Source organism: Sinocyclocheilus anshuiensis, unplaced genomic scaffold (genome assembly GCF_001515605.1).
Source record: "Sinocyclocheilus anshuiensis isolate Anshui unplaced genomic scaffold, SAMN03320099.WGS_v1.1 scaffold861, whole genome shotgun sequence".
NCBI lineage: Eukaryota > Metazoa > Chordata > Actinopteri > Cypriniformes > Cyprinidae > Sinocyclocheilus > Sinocyclocheilus anshuiensis.
In genome coordinates, this window is record NW_015554217.1 from 1,449,129 (window position 1) to 1,469,066 (window position 19,938).

Consider the following 19,938-nt stretch of genomic DNA (forward strand, 5'->3'; position numbering starts at 1 on the left):
TTCATTGTTGGAGCTGAGCTGAATGAGAGAGAGAGAGATGCAGAGCGTGTGCAGAGCAGGGGGACGCGAGGAACAGTAATTTAAGAACTCTGCTTTAGAACATTGATTTTGAAACTTGTGAATTCATTAGAATCGTTAGAAGACAGAATCGCGATTCATATATGAATAGATTTTTATGTGCACCTCTAGTTTTCTCTTCCTCTTCTCTAAAGCAGCGCAGCATGACCTCGCCCCCTTTGCTGCCTTTTCCCGAGGGCGGGGTTTATCTGGGTTTGTTACGTCACGAACCCGGGAAGTAACTCGTTGTAGTCCCTACGAGCGTGTTTTTGTAGGCATTAAACCACCATAATTTTGCATTGAACTTTCAGCTTCGTAACTTTGCATATGCTCAAACATTTGTTTATGCTCAAACAGCAACATTACACACTAACTAACGTTAAAAAAGTGAAATCGCAATCAACCACCCCTTTAACATGAGTAAAAATGTCATTTTCAAAATTGTTTAAAAGGACATAAAAGTTTCAAAATGCTCATCGCAATGATCTCTAATTAAAAATAACATTTAGGTCCCAATTATATATAGTATATTACAGAGTTCATTTTATTGCATATAATATGAAAGCACTGAGTGATAGGTATCACAAAGTATTTTGTGAATCTTGTAATTGTACAGTCACTAATATACCTCAAACAAAATGTAATCATCAACATTTGAAAGTGACACCAAACAGTGCATGTTGATTTCAAGTACGTCACAGCGCAGATCATTTGAGCTCAATCTGGCAATCTAGCCGCTAGACTGTAGCTAGCAGATGGCAGTTAGCATCTATCAGGCAACGGACTGATGAAGTCCCTCAGTCAACCTGCTGTAAACACGAACAGGACGTCATATGGGATTTTGTGTTTAGAGCAAAACAAATTAAGCATCGCAATGTGCGAACGAAAGGTTTAATATTATTCTGATAGAAAAGTCTCGACAAGGATGACTTCAGGCCATGGTTTTGTACATCTCTTTCTTTGTTTGATGTTTTCCATCTTAATAAATGTGGAAACTTCTGAAACCCTTCGCTGCTAAGCAATGTTCTGTGCTGTGTATTGAGGAAAATGAAATGACAAAGTACAAAATGCATTGATGTGTCAGGAGGGAGAGGACAAAATGAAGTGATAAAGAGAGCTTTGCTTCCTCCAGGCAGAACGGGACACAGCTTATAAACTTGACTTCCACAGACAACATCTCAAGTGCATTTCCAATTCTTCACTCAAAGACTCCTGGAGACCCACTCCAGCACTCTGCAGTCTGGGTGGCTTTGTATTAGCAACTGTCTGAGAGCATATATTTCTCCCTTTTTCCTCATTTAATTAGTTGAAAAAATGATTTCGAAAAAATGTTATACAGTAAAAGCTCTCAGGGATTAAAATCAGCCGCACATTTTCCTTTCAGCATCTTTTCTGCAATAAAGGATAAATTATTTAAAATAACACGACCTTTTATCTCACACCCTTTGAAGGCAGCAAATTAAAAATGTAAATTGGGATCTAATTAATATGCAAATATATTCCAGTTATCCCAGTTAACAATTAGCAATTAAACCTGCAGTGTCTAGAAAGAGCATAGACAAAATTAAGAGCTTAATTTATCATTAACAAAATGAAAATGTACACAATTTTTTTAGTTTTAAGATTGTTACGCTATCTCCCTGCCTCTTCATCAGCACCAGAGCCGGAAAAAAAGACATTTAATAGAACAATTTGGTGCTTGTCATAGAAAATGATAAATAACTAGCCTCAAAAACAACATGATTGGCTACATGGATGGTGACTGCAGCGTTGCAGCTCCAGACAGCTGGGAAGGAAATAAACATGCATGCCTATTTCATGCAGTAAAGAAAGAAATCACTGCAAATCTTCATAGTCTAGAGGGTGCTATAGACATTAAAGATTAAAAGTGGGAAAGTTATTTATACTCTACGGTGTTTAGATGTTAGAGATTGTGAAATTCCTCTCCGTATTGGGGGGAGGACGGTTATTTCACTTCAGACACTCTGTGGCTTTCTGACGAATGTTCAACGCTCACAGCTAAGCAGCTCGACAGAGTCAGGCTGGGAGCAAGGATGTTTTTGGGGAGCTCTACTGGGCTGCATTCGCTCTAATGGGGGGACGGTTCAGTCTAAAATACAAACTTCTCACAAAATTGACGCCTTATCCTGCAGGGAGATGTGAAATGCTGAATCGTTTGATGATGCTTCCTCGGCTTCTGAGGCGAGCACTCATACTGTTTGGGGCGCTTCTGTAAGTCTTTTCTCTTTGTTATTTTCTGATTCTACAATTGCCACCACCTCCGACAGGATTTGCACTTCAGTGGTGGTGACACTTCAACAAACGTTACTCATTTACAAGCCCCTGGGATAGTAACTTATATCAAGAAGTTTTTGTGTGTTCTGAGACGGAGTGGACACGGAAAACTTTGAATGAAAAACTTCCAGATTTAATAATGAGAATGAAAATAATACTTTAAAGGAATAGTTGACCCAAAAATGTAAAAAAAAATCTGAAAATGTACTCACCTTCAGGCCATCCAAATTGTGTTTGTTTCTCCATCAAAACAGATTGAAACAGAGAAAAGCATTACATCACTTGTTCACCAGTGGATCCTTTGCAGTGAATGGGTGCCATCAGAATGAGAGTCCAAACAGCTGATAAAAACATCACAATAATTCACAAGTAATCCTCATAACTCCAGTCATCAGTTAACGTCTTGTGACGTTAAAATGCTGCGTGTTTGGAAGAAACAAATCCATTATTAATGCGTTTTAATTTTAAACCGTTGTCTTCTGGCCAAAATATCAGAGTGATTTTCTTTCAGTGAAAAGTTCATCCCCTTGTCCTCACACACCAAAATATTTGTTTAGATCTGTTTTGGGCTGTTTTCATTTCTAAACAGTTCTTGTTCTGTGCATATTTATCTCCTGATTCAGACAAGTCGAGTTTTTCACTATAGAGAAAACAATACTATGAATCAAGGACTCGTATTTTAGCCGGAAGCAATGGTTTGAAGTTAAAAACATCTTGATGATGGATTGGTTCCTTACAAACATGCAGCTTTTCACAAGACATTAATTGATGGACTGGAGACGTGGATTATTTGTGGATTATCATGATGTGTTAACCAGCTATTTGGACTCTCCTTCTGACGGCAACCATTCACTGCAGAGGATCAATTGGTGAGCAAGTGATGTAATGTCAAATTTCTCCAAATTTGTTGTGATGAAGAAACAAATTTATCTACATCTTGAATGGAAATTTTTCAGCATTTTGGGGTGAACTATTCCTTCAAGCATTTAGCTAGTGTTAAACTAAGGGGGCCCGGGGTCCTTCATACAGGCCTTTTGTTTGTTTACCACTTCTGTGAAGATGTAACCAAAAGGAAGACTGTTTTACCCACTTAAAAAAAAATCTAAGAAAAGTGAAAGCCCACGGAAACAATAATAGCTTTAAATAGTTTTCAGCAGCATTCTCTAGGGATGATCCTGCCTGGGAAAAAAAACACCTAATTTGATAAATATGTTCTTTAAGCAGCAAATTTCATTTAGCATTCTCTTATTATGAATTCAAACGCAGTCCTCAACTAAATATCCTTCCACTTAACCATACATATTTCACCCTTTCAGGGGGACCACCTACATTCCATTCAAATGCAGTGGGGTTCATTAGCGGTGTGGAGATAATGCAGAGAGTGTGTTTAATGTAAGCACTGCTAAATCACTAATTTCCCACAAATAATTCTCCTTGATCTAATCGTACATTTATGCAGAAGAGAAACCAACGCTCTTAACGTTGCTGGTCAAAGTAAAATAAGTAAGCGCAGAGCATAAATTATGCATGCATGCTCACGTGTGAGTGTGTGTATTTGTGTGTGTGCTTCTCATTTCCTTTCATTTACCTGTTTGTTATTGTCTTGCTTTTTTAGTTCAATAAAACGTGGTTGGCTAATTAACCTGCTCCCTAAGAGGGATTAAAATGTGTTTATTTTTCTTTTCATCCTCTGTCTTTCTTTAATTTCAAAGTTATTTTCACCAAATAATGTTCATAGCTATTTCAAACCAAATCTTCTGCACAAATAACCTAATATTAGCAAGGAATCAAAGTGTGAGAAGTGCTGTGTGTATTAATGCATGTTACTCCACTGTACCTTTAATTGATCAAGAGCCTTTGAGTTTGGTTTCACGTGGTGCTTTTCACAGCTCTGCTTGTAGGCCAGAATTATATCTGTCAGAGTGAGACTGTCAGCTAAAACAGAACAAATGTAAAACCCACATATTAGAGCCACATCAAGAATATTCCATTTATATTCCATTATATTATTAGCAAAAAGAAAAAAATGAATTAGCACCATGACATACATGAAGGATATAATTAAATATTTTATTTACATTAAAGTACATACTGTATATAAGGTTATATAAGGTTCATTTAAAAAATATAATTGTGATACATTAAAAAATAAATTAATAATTTTCTTCATCAAGCACACATTCAATTGATCAAAAGTGACAGTAAAGTCAGTAAATTTTTTCAAAAATATTTTAAATTAATGCTGTTCTTTTGAACTTTCTATTAATCAAATAAACCTGGAAAAGCATATCATGTTTCTACAATTGTAAAAATTTCACAATATTATTTTTAATGTATTTTAACCAAATCAATTCAGGATTGGTGAGCATATGGGATTTCTTTCAAAAATCCTACCGACCCAAACTGACCATGTCTCACACATAACAAGTGTTGCTTTTGCTGTTGTGACAAATTATGTTACATGAAAAAAAAAAACGAGCACAGCTGATCTAAAGAGGCCGTCAGCAACATCAGCTCCATCTCACCCTCTTGAAGTTCAGCCCTTCTCTCCACAAAGTCAGACACCATCTGCTCATCTGGGGGAAATGATACACGTTTTTCTCTGCCCTCCTTCAGAGACTGAGATGTTGCCTCTTCCTCTGAGAGACCTGTCATTCTTCTGCTATGAGCGATGTCCTACAAAGTTGATTAACCAAAATTTCCATCAATATGTAGCTCTGATGTCATGTACTTCTATGTCAGACATCCCATTAGCTCAGACGTCAGTCCTCTGAACTATAAAATCCTTCATATATGATAACATCTCTGGACACACTATCTATCCCTCATTGCTGCAGAAAACAAACCATGAAATGTCCTCCAAAATCTGCTTCTGTGAATTCTCGTGTTGTTATTCTGTAGTCACTAGGCAAAAGGAAACTTAAACTCGCAGCATAGCACTTCTACAAAACAGTTACAGGATACCACATAGTCAATTATTCATAAACGATGTGCCTCTCAACGCTAGTACAGCTAGTCAACATCAAATATGCACGTGGGGAAACAGAGCCTAAAATATTTTTTGAGGGTTACTGTCGTAAATATACCTCACACTAAATGTATAACAGTACACTCTAAAAAAAAATCTGTAATAATAGGGCACATTGTACTGTATTAACATGAAGGAATTTTCCATATTGATTTTTACAGGTATTTTACTTATGCACTGCATAAGCACAAGTTGTGCTTTAGGGTTAACAGAAATGTCTGTAAAATTAATGTATAACGTCCTTGCAGACAATTACAAGCTTTGTCTTTCTTTTTTTAGGTTACATATTATGAGAGAGATTGACAAACTCTAAGTTTACACCATATCACATTGAAATATATACTTTTAAATGCCTTGAATATAAGGTATAAAATCTGTAAATCAGTGTAAAATCGGTATCTGTAAGTATAAATATTGTAATGTCTCTACCCACTAGTAATATTACAAAAACTTGAGAACAATTTTCAAATTCATATTTATTTCTATTTCCTGAGTTCCACCACCTCTGAAATCATTATTTAACAATAAAATACAGTCACGCATTCAGAAAGAAAAGAGAGACACGTTTAGTGTAATGTTTAAAAATGCTCTTTTGTAGTATTTTTTCAAATGGGTCTATTTATTATTATAACAAAACATCGCAATTTGACAACTGTAACTGCTTGTGAAAAAAACGGATAAAAACTACATATCCCATCAGGCATAGCAAAACCCAGGAACTACGCAGTCCTCTTTCTAACCAATCGCATTCGCTGATTAAAAATGCTCTTTTGTAGTATTTTTCAAATGGGTCTATTTATTATTATAACAAAACATCGCAATTTGACAATTGTAACTGCTTGTGAAAAAAACGGATAAAAACTACATATCCCATCAGGCATAGCAAAACCCAGGAACTACGCAGTCCTCTTTCTAACCAATCGCATTCGCTGAGCCTCAGCCTGATGAGCAGTTTTGCGGGAACTTTGGAGAGGAAGAGCTGTTACAACCTGCCACTTACCCGCGGAAAGGTTAGTATAATATTCTCAATCTGCTTTAATAAAGCATAATGTCCGTATGTATTTAATAGCGGATTATGAGGACAAAGCATCTCATCTGTTGTGATAAAAAGCCGTAATAACTAAGGCAGCTAACCGTGCTAGCATAGCAAGTTGAAATTGTTGAGCTGCAATTTGCAGTTTCCCCCCCAAATACAAAATAAACATCCCAATGTTGATATGTGTGACATTAACCGCTTTATCACTCTTAAAAACTTGTATCACATAAGCAAACTGAAACCACAGCTCTTAATGTCTGTTGTAAAAGTGAAAACAAAAAGCATCATCGCATATGGAAGCTTTATCCATATCACAAATGTTATCACTGAGTTTGTCATCAGTTGTAGTGCTCAAGTGCTAATGCATCTGTGAAATCGAAAATCTTCAAAATATCTACATTTTATTTTATGTCAACAATAATGAAACAAAGCCTAAACACTCGACAGTTGCACGGCACGACAGTTTTAATGACTTGTATGACACACCCTAGTATCATTGTTTTTTGTTTATACTTGTAGTGTAATTATTAGTAGGCCTCTATTTATACATCTGTAATGGTATGAAGTGACTACATCCGATGATCAGGTCCTGGTTTTATGGTGGTGTGGAGAAGTATAATACCAAATTAAACTTTTTGAATTCTTTTCATTCCACCTGGATTTTTTTTTCCAAACCAAAAAAGAAGATATTTAAGGTTTTGCACAATTTGTTGAACACTAATCTAATGTAACTAAATATGTGGAACTGACAGGGTTGCTGTGATCATAGAAAATCTGTACATGGCAGAGAATTTCAAAAATTTGATTTCCAGGGCCGCAAAAGTCATAGAAATTAAACATTTCTAAAATCTTAAAAGGTCATGTACATATGGATACAAATAGACAATTTAAGGGTGTATTCACACCTGTCTTGTTTGGTTCGATTGAATCGAACTCAAGTTCGTTTCCCCTCTTGGTGTGGACCTTTTTGGCAGGTGTGAATAGTTCTTCCTATTTGTTTTCTTTATTTTACAAAAGCACAACGTTTTCTTGAGTGCACACAAATAAAAATAGACCCTTTACAGTTCCGAACGATGTATTTATTCTTACCTTTATGAGCAAAAATGACGGCGTATTTAATTTGAGCTTCAGCTTCCACTCTCCGCACAAACGATTGCACATTTATATAGGTTAAATGTTTAAACTAACATTGTGATATGCTGTAAGTATTTTATGTCTATAGATTTTATTTTCGGAAAGTCGTAATTACAACATCGTATGACATTGTCTCATATGATGTTCATAAGTTTCTTCATATTGCGTTAGTATCTCATAACACCAAATCAGTAAAAGAATAAAAATTGCACTACGAAAGATCTCCATGGTTAGCCTGTTTTTGCACTTCATGTTTTTCCCTGCTTGAGAATTTCTGTCCAATGAATGGATGACCTTAGCACACGTGTGGTTTTGTTTACAATTTCTGGTTCACTTGCAAAAAAGGGCAGTGTGAAAGCGAACCACACCAAACAAAAAAAATCAACATTGTATTTGGTCCGGACCAAAGCAAGTGAACTAGCGGACTTTCCTGGTGTGAATACACCCTAAGTAACGTTTTCAGTTAAACTATTTACTCTATAAGCATTATTGCTAATATGTTTGTAATGGATAATGTTGTATAAAATTAGAAAATAATTCAAAAATAAAAGCATTATCCCTAATGGTCCCCACTTCAGTTTAGTTGTAATGGAACTTGTGTTTCTCTTGTTTGGTACTTTAAATTATTCAGTAAAATGCCACCAAAGTCCAAGGCAGATGGGGCGAAGAAATCGAGAGCTCCAGCGAAGAGGAAACTAGCTGAAGAATTCCCACCTGGAGAAGTTCTGATGGATAATGCAAAGAAAAAATGGAAGCTTGGATCAGCTGCGGGGCAGGGAGGTTTTGGCCTGCTGTATCTCGGTAGGATTCAAAAAAGCTGTCGGAAATTAAGTTCTAATGCTTTATTTTGTTTTATTTATCAGTTGCTCAAATGCAAATTTGTCATATATATTTTAGCAAATGCGAATTTGTCATATATATTTTAGCAAATGCGAATTTGTCATATATATTTTAGCAAATGCGAATTTGTCATATATATTTTAGCAAATGCGAATTTGTCATATATATTTTAGCAAATGCGAATTTGTCATATATATTTTAGCAAATGCGAATTTGTCATATATATTTTAGCAAATGAAGACTCTTCAGGATCTGTTGGCGTTGATGCACCTTATGTCATTAAAGTGGTAAGGGGCTTTTGTTGCTGCCAGCAGATATATGTCTAGATCTTGAACTTTTTGATTGGCCGTGATGTTTGGATGGTCAGCAGTGTAATGTCAATCAATTAAATGCATTTCTGTGACCTTAACTAGAACAATAAACAAATTATAAAAAAATTAATAAACTTATTTTTTAATTATTTGAATTGAAAACACTGTAATTTTCTATAACAACCATCACTTTTATTATTTTTTATTTTAAGTAAACAAAGCAATAAAACTTATGATTATTACCTGATAGATAGTAATTTGGGTAAAAGAGTGTGACTTTTGCAAGGCCATGTAAACAAGTGTATGCATTTTACAAGCAAACTAAATAGAATAATTTGTGCTTTGGTAAAATGACACTGCATGGAAGTGCGATAATGGATGTATACTTTCCCTCTGCTGGGTTTTTTTAAATGCATGCGGGTTCACGTTTTTATTATTTTTAATGTCAGTTATTATTGGTGATTATTTTTTACTGTGTCTTGCAGGAGCCCAGTGACAACGGCCCTCTCTTCTCTGAACTGAAGTTCTACATGCGAGCTGCCAAACCCGATCTAAGTATGCCCTTGTGACTGCAAACACACCCTCATATGCATGATGATCCAGACTGAAAAAAGTCGAAGAGCAACTCTTTTAATTAAAGAAAGTTCTGAGCTCACAATTGAGGGCCTTATGGAGACAGACAATCCACAACTCTGCCTTTGGTGGCTCTTATGGCTGCCCCAAGGCCACAGCATTGCGCTTTATTTAATAACAATCCAAATGTCAGTCTCCCTTGACAATTAACTGCTATATTACTAAGGGATGCTCATGTTTGAACTAGCGGACTTTCCTGGTGTGAATACACCCTAAGTAACGTTTTCAGTTAAACTATTTACTCTATAAGCATTATTGCTAATATGTTTGTAATGGATAATGTTGTATAAAATTAGAAAATAATTCAAAAATAAAAGCATTATCCCTAATGGTCCCCACTTCAGTTTAGTTGTAATGGAACTTGTGTTTCTCTTGTTTGGTACTTTAAATTATTCAGTAAAATGCCACCAAAGTCCAAGGCAGATGGGGCGAAGAAATCGAGAGCTCCAGCGAAGAGGAAACTAGCTGAAGAATTCCCACCTGGAGAAGTTCTGATGGATAATGCAAAGAAAAAATGGAAGCTTGGATCAGCTGCGGGGCAGGGAGGTTTTGGCCTGCTGTATCTCGGTAGGATTCAAAAAAGCTGTCGGAAATTAAGTTCTAATGCTTTATTTTGTTTTATTTATCAGTTGCTCAAATGCAAATTTGTCATATATATTTTAGCAAATGCGAATTTGTCATATATATTTTAGCAAATGCGAATTTGTCATATATATTTTAGCAAATGCGAATTTGTCATATATATTTTAGCAAATGAAGACTCTTCAGGATCTGTTGGCGTTGATGCACCTTATGTCATTAAAGTGGTAAGGGGCTTTTGTTGCTGCCAGCAGATATATGTCTAGATCTTGAACTTTTTGATTGGCCGTGATGTTTGGATGGTCAGCAGTGTAATGTCAATCAATTAAATGCATTTCTGTGACCTTAACTAGAACAATAAACAAATTATAAAAAAATTAATAAACTTATTTTTTAATTATTTGAATTGAAAACAATGTAATTTTCTATAACAACCATCACTTTTATTATTTTTTATTTTAAGTAAACAAAGTAATAAAACTTATGATTATTACCTGATAGATAGTAATTTGGGTAAAAGAGTGTGACTTTTGCAAGGCCATGTAAACAAGTGTATGCATTTTACAAGCAAACTAAATAGAATAATTTGTGCTTTGGTAAAATGACACTGCATGGAAGTGCGATAATGGATGTATACTTTCCCTCTGCTGGGTTTTTTTAAATGCATGCGGGTTCACGTTTTTATTATTTTTAATGTCAGTTATTATTGGTGATTATTTTTTACTGTGTCTTGCAGGAGCCCAGTGACAACGGCCCTCTCTTCTCTGAACTGAAGTTCTACATGCGAGCTGCCAAACCCGATCTAAGTATGCCCTTGTGACTGCAAACACACCCTCATATGCATGATGATCCAGACTGAAAAAAGTCGAAGTGCAACTCTTTTAATTAAAGAAAGTTCTGAGCTCACAATTGAGGGCCTTATGGAGACAGACAATCCACAACTCTGCCTTTGGTGGCTCTTATGGCTGCCCCAAGGCCACAGCATTGCGCTTTATTTAATAACAATCCAAATGTCAGTCTCCCTTGACAATTAACTGCTATATTACTAAGGGATGCTCATGTTTTATTCATTGGAATATTGTAATGTTGGTAAATATTTGTCCCACCAGCAGATTACCTTGCGGCACACTTGCAGTTTGGTCCCTGAGGAATACTCTTATATTATTTTGAGCACCAACAAGTTTAAAGAATAAAAGTTTTGAATAATTTACCCTCTTCATTTATGAATTGATTATTTGATTGCATTTAATGGTTACTGTGATAATCTTACTCAGTAATTTTAGAACTGATTTAGAACACTGTAGTGTTTCTTGATTTCACTTGAAGTGGAATAGTTAATATGTTGTGACAGAATGTTTTATATGTTTTTCAGTTGGGGCTTGGATGAATTCAAGGAAAATGGACTATTTGGGAGTTCCAAAATATTGGGGCTCTGGTTTTCATGAGAAAGGTGGTAAGAGGTAGGAAAAATAATCACCATTTCTCAAAGTTTTACAAGATAAATAACAACATATTTTTTATTATTATTAATAAAATGTGTAGAAAGGGTTTTTACAAACGTCTTGATCTTTTGAACACGCAATAAGGCCATTTACAGTATGATGATTTTACCTAAATATTCATGACAGGGACAGATTTATGGTCATGGATCGATTTGGAGTGGACCTACAGAAGAAGTTTGAGGGAAATGGAAAGAAATTTCCAAGGAAACTGGTTCTTCAGCTGGGTCTCAGACTTGTAGGTTTCTTCTAAAAGTATCTGTCGAAAGTAGCAATCTATGCCGAATTTATTTATTGATTTTTAAATGAAAATCTTTTAAACATGCACAGAATTTTTCCATTGACTGTTGTGGCATTGCAGGCAGTGGGAGCAAATCTTACATTATTGTATTATTATTACAAAATCTCATATTCTAACATATTTTCAACTCTCTAGCTTGACATTCTGGAGTACATCCATGACCATGAATATGTGCATGCAGACATCAAAGCCTCCAACCTCCTTCTGTCCTACACCAACCCCAATCAGGTTTGTTTCAAGCCTTTCACACGTTTAACAGATCTCTGTTGCCATGGTTGTATGGCTCTAACTGTGCAGCCGTAGAAGGCATTGTGTGTAGACTGCAGGACTATACAGAGCTTCCACTTCTTTTAATTGGAGTACCAGTGATTTGCAATGTAAGAAACTACTTGTCTTATTTTTTTTTCCATCTGTTAATGAGATTTGGGTAGAGGAAAAAAAGCAAAACAATTTAAGCCTTTAATGCAGCTCATAAACTGGAGAGATTAGAGACAGTATTGAAGCTGTCTCTAGCAAATAAGGTTTGGGGGCTGGGCAGGGGCAAATATTTAATTTGAAGATTAATAATGTATCAGTGGTGTATTATTAAGCTGCTATTTTTAAAGTCACAATTTAAAACTCGACCTCTTGGGATTAGTCGCTGCTTACTTGGTGACTCTGAGCATCCTTTTTTTTTTTCAGTGGTTTGTGATTGTGAATGTTGATGCTTAGCCTAAATAACAAATATTTTATCTGGAGCGTTTATGCTGATATGTTGTGGAGCTTAGGAGATATTACAGAACCATTTCATGTAAATTTCTTCGATGTACTGAAAACAAATCTATATAGATTACTTTTATGCAGGCTTTTGCAGGTGGGAGCGGGACAAAACATGAATGTCGCGGGCGGGAGCGGGACCAGATAAGATATATTTCTGCGGGAGCGGGCGGGCGTGGGACAGAATCTTGCGGGAGCGGGGCTGAAAAATCCGTCCCGCGCAGGTCTCTAGTTTAGGTAGCATGCTTTTGAACAGCCATTGAAGTGTTAATTATGTAAAACTTCACATTGTGATAGACAAATTATGAAGAGAAATACTATTTTTAAATGTTGATGTAATGGTACTTTGCATCAAATACTACAAAAGTGGGCTACCCTTTAAAATAGCCTCTGATATGAATGTTTTTTTAAAGAGTTCCTCTCTGTGTGGGTGTATATTGCATTATAGCCCCTTCAAGAAGAGGAGACCTGGAAATCATGGGCTACTGCATGATCCAGTGGCTTTGTGGTCGTCTACCCTGGGAGGACAAACTTCAGGACCCACTGTATGTCAGAGACTCCAAGCTCAGGTGACTGTCTTTAACCTCGTTTGTTGCATTTAGGTTTTACTTATTTCTGTACTAAGATGTAATCTACCTATTTGACCTATAATCAATTTTTTTGCCATGGGATAATGAATATTGAGAATGGGATAATGAATAATGAATAACTAATATGCCTCTTTGCAGTATAACTAATTCATTTTTCCCATTAATTTCTGTACAGCAAATTTCTTTATACAGATAACAATGGATTATATTTAATGAATTATAATTATACATTAAAATGTTGATTTTTTTTTAATCCTTTTTAAAAATATTCTTCTCCTCAGGTGTAGAGATAATATCGATGAGTTCTTGAAAAGCTGTTTCCCTTCAGAAAATATACCAGGTGAGAAAAAACTGAGCAGTCTTTAAGTTCACTGGAGAAGCGTTCATATATTTAAAAAAGTGAATGCACTTTGGTCGTAAAATATCAATTATATAGTCTGTAATACGGTAGGTTAATAGTCTTAAATCTTAGGAAATTTCTTACAACTAAATGCGATTAAAGCATAATTTTTTTTTAACCCTGTTGCAATCGCAGAAGCACCTGTGAATTCTGCAGTATTACTTTTTGTTTGTCTGCCAAGCAGTAATTGGAGTGACGCACTTTCGAGCTCTGATGTGCAAACAAGAGCGCAAGGGCCTTTTCTATTTATAATGAGTATGGACCTGGTGATTGAGTCTTAATTAGAGCTAATCTATCAGCTCTGTGCTAATTCCCAGCAACTTCTCACACTTTCTTTAAACGGGAGCGTGACCGCTTTCAACTTTTTATAAATATACACATTTTCTGTTTACAAATATTTGTTGTGAAATGTTTAGCAAATATAAAAAAAAGTGTAAATAACCTGTATTTGTCCAGTGCGGTGCCTCATAAAAGTGGCTCTGACTGCTGATTAGAGACCTGCGTGGGACGGATTTTTCAGTCCTGCTCCCGCAAGATTCTGTCCCACGCCTGCCCACTCCCGCAGAAATATATCTTATCTGGTCCCGCTCCCGCACGCGACATTCATGTTTTGTCCCGCTCCCACCCGCAAAAGCCTGCATAAAAGTAATCTATATAGATTTTTTTCAGTACATCGAAGAAATTTACATGAAATGGTTCTGTAATATCTCCTAAGCTCCACAACATACCAGCATAAACACTCCCGATAAAATATTAGTTATTTAGGCTAAGCATCAACATTCACAAACCACTGTTATTTTTAACAGAAAAGCAAGCATGGGCTGCTGCATGCATGGTTTGGCATGGCAGAATGCGAGCAGCACTTCCTTTATTATCACTAAAAGCTGACATCTCAGTTAATCGCGCTCTCATAAAGCTCTGTTATCACACAAAAAATGTATGCACAATGAATCTTTCACAATGTCTACACTTCGTGTGTTAAAATGAGAGGATTCGTGAGCACGCAATTTCAGCACTGCGGTGAGTAGATTCTAACTTAATCACCTCTGATTGGCCATTGTGTTCCAGAAATCAACAGCTGAGTCTGTGATTGGCTACATTGCGCAACCCTTTAAACACGTGTTATAAATAGAAACTGCCTAGCTTGTGCATGTCAATCATTTTAATGTTAATATAAGTTGTTCTTTTTGCTTTTGTGCAACAGATAAATAACAATTTATATGTTTTAGACACTTTATGTTTAGATCATTTCTATTTTGCGGAAGTCCCGCGAATCATTTTACTCTCCCGCATCCCGCACACACAAGAGTCTTCCCGCCTGCACCCGCACTCGCTAATCAAGAGTTGTCCCGCGCCACACCCTGTTGCGTTGGGTCCCGCGGGAGTGCAGGTCTCTACTGCAGATACTTTATCTGCTGCTTCATTAATTGGAGGAAATGTTATAAATGCACCTATTAATAAATATTAAAATTATAGTCTTTAGTATCAATTAAATATTGTAGGAAGTATTGAGGAAAAGGAGTTGTATCAAAATACAGTGTAGCCTATGAGTCGTTGCGTTTTTATTTATTTTTTTGTGCTCGCATAATCAGTGTCACAGATTTACCTAGAAATAGTCAAAATATGAAATATTTCATATTATTTTTACATTGTGATGTTTCTTTAAGATTTTAAATAGAAAATTGTAACATTTTGATTTTGAATCTCATTTTGAATGCTACATTTTCAGTGTAATCTTTTGACTTTTTGGACCACGTTTAATATGCACATAATAAACATTGCATTGTATCAGCTACCCTTCTCGACCACAAAACAATGAAATAAATAAAAGCTGAAGTTTTTAAACAAACTTGTTTTTCACCCTTCTCTGTTCTCGACCTCAGTATTGCCTAGTTTTGCAGTCAGTGTGTGTGTCAGTCTGTACTTTTGCAGAACTTTAGGGCGTTCTTTCTTTGTGTCGTTTAAAAATCAAAGATGTCATTGGCTCCCTTTGCTCAAGTCGCTGATGTGATGGCAGTTCTTAAACCCTGTGACAGCCGCGCAGCAGACTGCTAGATCCCTCCTCAGGCTGTTGTCTTGTGCGTACACGCTGCATCACAACACTGAGGTGATGGGAGGCGGCACTGTTGGCACGGCCATCACGACTAATTCTGTTTGGTGTGACTATTTTAGCAGCCGACAGTAAACAACAGTTTGTGAGTGGAGAAGTATAAGGAACAAAGTGACAAATGTCAACCCCTCTGCTCTAAACTTAGCCTGAAGGTTAAAGTGTGAGCGTCTGCTGTGGAGACACTGCCCTACAGGGACTGTTCTGTCTTTCTTGCACAATGCTAAACGCACGTGCATGTGCACCTTATTAACATCGGACTTCTGCGTGTTCATTTGAGATTAACTTTGAGACAGAGGTCAAAGTAACTTTCACTTAATCGCACACATAAATGCTCTTAGTTTGTTCATTGACCCAGACGTGTCTTTAACAGTGTGCAGATGTATTACAAAGTCGGAGAAATAAATCCATCTGCATTAAGATTAGATTGTTGTACTTAATGTCATTTTCAATTTCCAGAGGAAATGAAGAAGTTCATGCAAGAGGTCAAGGCTCTCGGATACACAGACAAGCCAAATTACGCAAAATTGCGAGGTATTTTGCAGCAAGGCCTGAAGACCATCGGGGCAACCGATGACAAAAAGCTGGACTTCGGCGTGTCGACCAACGGCACAGGCCCGCCCTCCGTCAAGGTAAGAGCCACCTTCAGTAGAACATTAAAAAGCTGACCTCTGTCGCACTCCCTCATTCACGGTGCATTGAAAATGCTGCGACAGTCCCTTTTAGAAGCCCGCCGTTTAAAAACGAGCCCATTTCAACATCCCATAATTTGTTTACCTGTTGAAAGCAGATTCAAATTTGAAAATGCCCACACACGATCCAAGACTAATTGCTCAGGTTAGTAGGAAAAGCTGTTGAGTGCATTGATTTTCAAATGCGATTAACGTGTAATGCTTTTAACAAACGTTTCTTGAGCTTATTTGGATTATTTCTTGCAATCGACACACAGACCTCTTTTTACCTCAAAGTGTCTTGATGTTAATATTTTTTATGGATTTTCTTAGATATTTATGTTTAGTATTTTTCTCTGCTTTTCAAATGGTAGAATGCCTTTTGACCTTAGTTTCTTATCCAATATTGCAGTCAGCACCCTCAATGTGGCAGCTGGCATGAGATCTCACTCCTCTGAAATTATGCCACATTTCTGAATACTTGGGGAAAGAGGTTATTAATCACTGAATTGTTTTGTCTGGATTTTAAGTTAAATGATCTTTAGAAGTGAATTCTGCAGCCGTCATGCTTCTTTTTTGTGTATTTTGTGTAAAACAAACCGTCCGAGCCCACAAAGATGCCCTTGATAGCATATACTTTGTGAAAACGATAAGACTGTGGCTTCATTCATGGGGTCCGGCACAAAGAGCTCTTGGCAACAAAGCCGTCTGCATCTCAGGTTCTCTCCAGCGTCCGGGTGTTTATCCCAGTGGCCCCTCCTCTTCCTCCCACAGACAGGTCCTGAGTGCCTGTGTTTATTCCCTGCTAATGTATCACAAATTTGCTGACACGGTAACCTTGGAGTCGGCGCGGGCCGGCAATCAGCAAGCCGCACTTACGACAGGGGAGGGGACGGACTCTCCTCGCTTCCCACAATGCAGTTTGCATATGGAAGGTGCCACCAGGGAGCTGGCCCATGCCAGCTGAGGGTTACCTGCCCACTGCCGTTATTGTATGTAATTATCGAGCCAATCTGTTCAGCTCAGCAGGGTCTGGATGGTAATCATGAGGCAGCAATTGGCAAAATGGAAGGGAAATGTGAGGGGGTGTGGGGGGGACTTGTAAGGATGATAGTTCAAGTCCGAGAGAGGAGCGAGCATTCATCCTGCATTCATTATGCAGTCTGAGTGAAGAAAAGGGAGAATTTGATTGCTGTCATTAAGTGCATCTTCTTCATAACCCCTGGTTCGGTTAGTACGATTTCCTTGAATTGAGGACTTGAGCTTCTATGCTAGAATTTTCATTTGAGGAGAAAAAAAGCAAGGATTTTTGATTGATGAAATGGTTTAAATAGATTAACTCATAGTAGGTTTCATTGTTTGGAATTCTAAGAAAAAACATTGAAATCAGTTTCCTTCCCAGTACTGGTCATTTCCAGTGTCAACATACACTGCCGTTCAAAAATTTGGGGTTGGCAAGATTTTTTTCATGTTTTTGAATAAGTGAATAAGTCTTGTTTTTTTATTTTCAAGGCTGCATTTATTTGATCAAAATACAGTAATATTGTGACAGTAATATGATTATACTGTATATACTGTACTGGTTATATGGTATATACTGTACATAGGGCTGTGCAAATAATCAAATGTGATTTTCATGTGCATCTCGTCAGTAAAGCCGGTTCTGTGATTAGTAGTAAATCTCCAGCACATGCTTTCAGATGGAGCGGCATTTACTACACAGAGCCGTAGATCACTGACAAGCTACGCAATATCGCATTCAAAATCGCAGGCAATTCATTGCCGATTTTGAACGCGATATTGCGTAGCTTGTCAGTGATCTACGGCTCTGTAAATGCCGCTCCATCTGAAAGCGCATGCTGAAGATTTATTACTAAGCACAGAACCGACTTTACTGACGAGATGCGCATGAAAATCGCATTTGATTATTTGCACAGCCCTAACTGTACAGTACAGTAATATTATGAAATGTTATTACAATACAATTTAAAATATCTGTTTTTATTTGAATATAATTTAAAATGTAATTTATTCTTGTGATGACAAAGCTGAATTTTCAGCAGCCATTTGTCCAGTCTTCACATGATTCTAAACATTCTAATATGCTGACTTGGTGCTCAAGAAACATTATTTATTATTATCCGTTTAAAACAAGTATTTTTTTGATAAATAGAAATTTCAAAAGAACAAAATTTTTTTGTAAAAGTCTTCACTGTCATTTTTGATCAATTTAAATCCGTCCTTGCTAAATGGAAGTATTATTTCCTAAAAATATATAAATAAATAATTGCCCACAAACGTTTGAATGGTAGTGTACATGTATTGCATTTGACATTAAAATTATTTTATTTATTCTTGCCGGTTTTACTGGATAGCTAAATTGTAATTACGTTTTCTCAAGCATTCACAACGCTCAAGGCGCACATAATGGTTTCCATGTGTATACATAGCAAAAGGTCCCTTCTTAATATTTGATTTGAACTTCCTCCAAGGTTGCTCTAGGCAAGTGAATTGACCACTGCTCTTCCATCTTTTCCATCCCCTTATTTGTGTCTTTATTTTTGACTGGAAGACTCCCAAGCGGAAGAAAGTGGAAGAAAAAGGCCAGTCTGCTGATGAAACCAAAGGCGCCCCTGCAAAGAAGAGGCGAGCTCCACAGAAGAAGAAGGGTAATCATGTTTCTGGACCTTACCTATTATCATCAATATCAGTAACTTTGGTGTGGTAAACGTTTTAAACTGAATGTGTAACCTGTTTAGAAGTGAATGGCGCTAAAAAGACGGCAAGTCCTGGAAAGCGTCCAGCAAAGAAAGAAGCACAGGCCTCTTCTGAGCCAGCAGTGAAGAAAAGCCGGGGAAGGCCTAAGAAGAACTCTTAATCCTCTTCGCGCTCTAGTTCAAGTTGTTTCCTTTTTGTATCTTTTAAATTGTCTGGTCTGTATTTGTTCTCTGTGGTTGCATTTTCTTAAACGTTAGCAGGGTGTTGGGCACACTCTCTTGCAGTGAAATGATAATAAATAAGGGTAAAAAAAAAAGTGGCTTTGAGTTGTGAGTTATTTTCATTCCTTTGTAATGCCTTGAATAATCAAGCCTATGAGGATGAGGTCCAGGGGGGATTGCTTTGCCCCCGATAAGGAAATCCCTGAAGGAGCTCAGAGTCCCGACTCTTCCCCCGCCACATTTTCCCCTTGTTGTGCTATGAAAGCTGCCGTGCGGCTGGCACTCCGACGTCTGTGGGAGAGGCGAGCTGGTCTTTGATACCTGCATCGAGGCAGGCGAACGTGTGGCAGACGCCACTGAGCCGGGTACATGCGTTTGGAGAAAGGGGGCTGTGTGCCTTTCCTCTCGGCTGCCATTTGATCAGGTGGAGACAAAAGACTAGCACTTGGGTCCTAGTTTCTGTGTCACTCTTGCTTGAGTCTTTCTTAACTTCCTGTTCTCTGCTAGGAAATGGCTTCAAAGAGCTATCATTAAAAGTTAGTTGTGGCAGCACCACTTGTTATGCATTGTAACTTTATCGCTGGTTTTGTTAACGCACCGACAGCATTCGCAGGCATATTTTTAGGTCCAAATGTCATCTTGAATTGTTTGCTTTGTAATCGCGATAAAATTGATATGACATTGACGGGACAGGAATAATTTGATGAGGACAGGTTAGCATACATGAATAATAGATATGGCATGGCATGTATATAGGGTTGT

At 37.2% G+C, this 19,938-nt stretch overlaps 2 protein-coding genes across 2 annotated transcripts in view; one reads left to right on the forward strand and one right to left on the reverse strand.

Annotated features, from left to right (window-relative positions):
- Positions 1-5,007, reverse strand: part of LOC107671103 (protein phosphatase 1 regulatory subunit 37) — a 42,429-nt gene extending 37,422 nt beyond the window's left edge. The window contains exons 1-2 of the mRNA XM_016463949.1: positions 4,878-5,007; positions 4,190-4,287 (exon numbers count right to left, since the gene is read on the reverse strand). Coding sequence (XP_016319435.1) covers positions 4,190-4,287; positions 4,878-5,007 — 228 coding nt within the window. The remainder of the gene's footprint in view (positions 1-4,189; positions 4,288-4,877) is intronic.
- Positions 5,008-9,735: 4,728 nt separating this feature from the next.
- LOC107671104 (serine/threonine-protein kinase VRK1-like) lies at positions 9,736-19,261 on the forward strand. The gene is made up of 11 exons (XM_016463950.1): positions 9,736-9,901; positions 10,085-10,140; positions 10,650-10,719; positions 11,286-11,373; positions 11,542-11,650; positions 11,849-11,963; positions 12,918-13,038; positions 13,341-13,399; positions 16,026-16,198; positions 18,810-18,906; positions 18,997-19,261. The coding sequence occupies exons 1-11, from the start codon at positions 9,736-9,738 to the stop codon at positions 19,113-19,115; spliced, it is 1,173 nt and encodes a 390-aa protein (XP_016319436.1). The 3' UTR covers positions 19,116-19,261.
- The last annotated feature ends 677 nt before the right edge of the window (positions 19,262-19,938 follow it).

Coding starts and splice junctions, on each gene's coding strand:
- LOC107671104 (XM_016463950.1), top strand. CDS start 9,736: ATGCCACCAAAGTCCAAGGCAGATGGGGCGAAGAAATCGAGAGCTCCA. Junction 10,720..11,285: donor AGCTGCCAAACCCGATCTAA/GTATGCCCTTGT, acceptor TATGTTTTTCAG/TTGGGGCTTGGATGAATTCA. Junction 18,907..18,996: donor AGCTCCACAGAAGAAGAAGG/GTAATCATGTTT, acceptor TAACCTGTTTAG/AAGTGAATGGCGCTAAAAAG.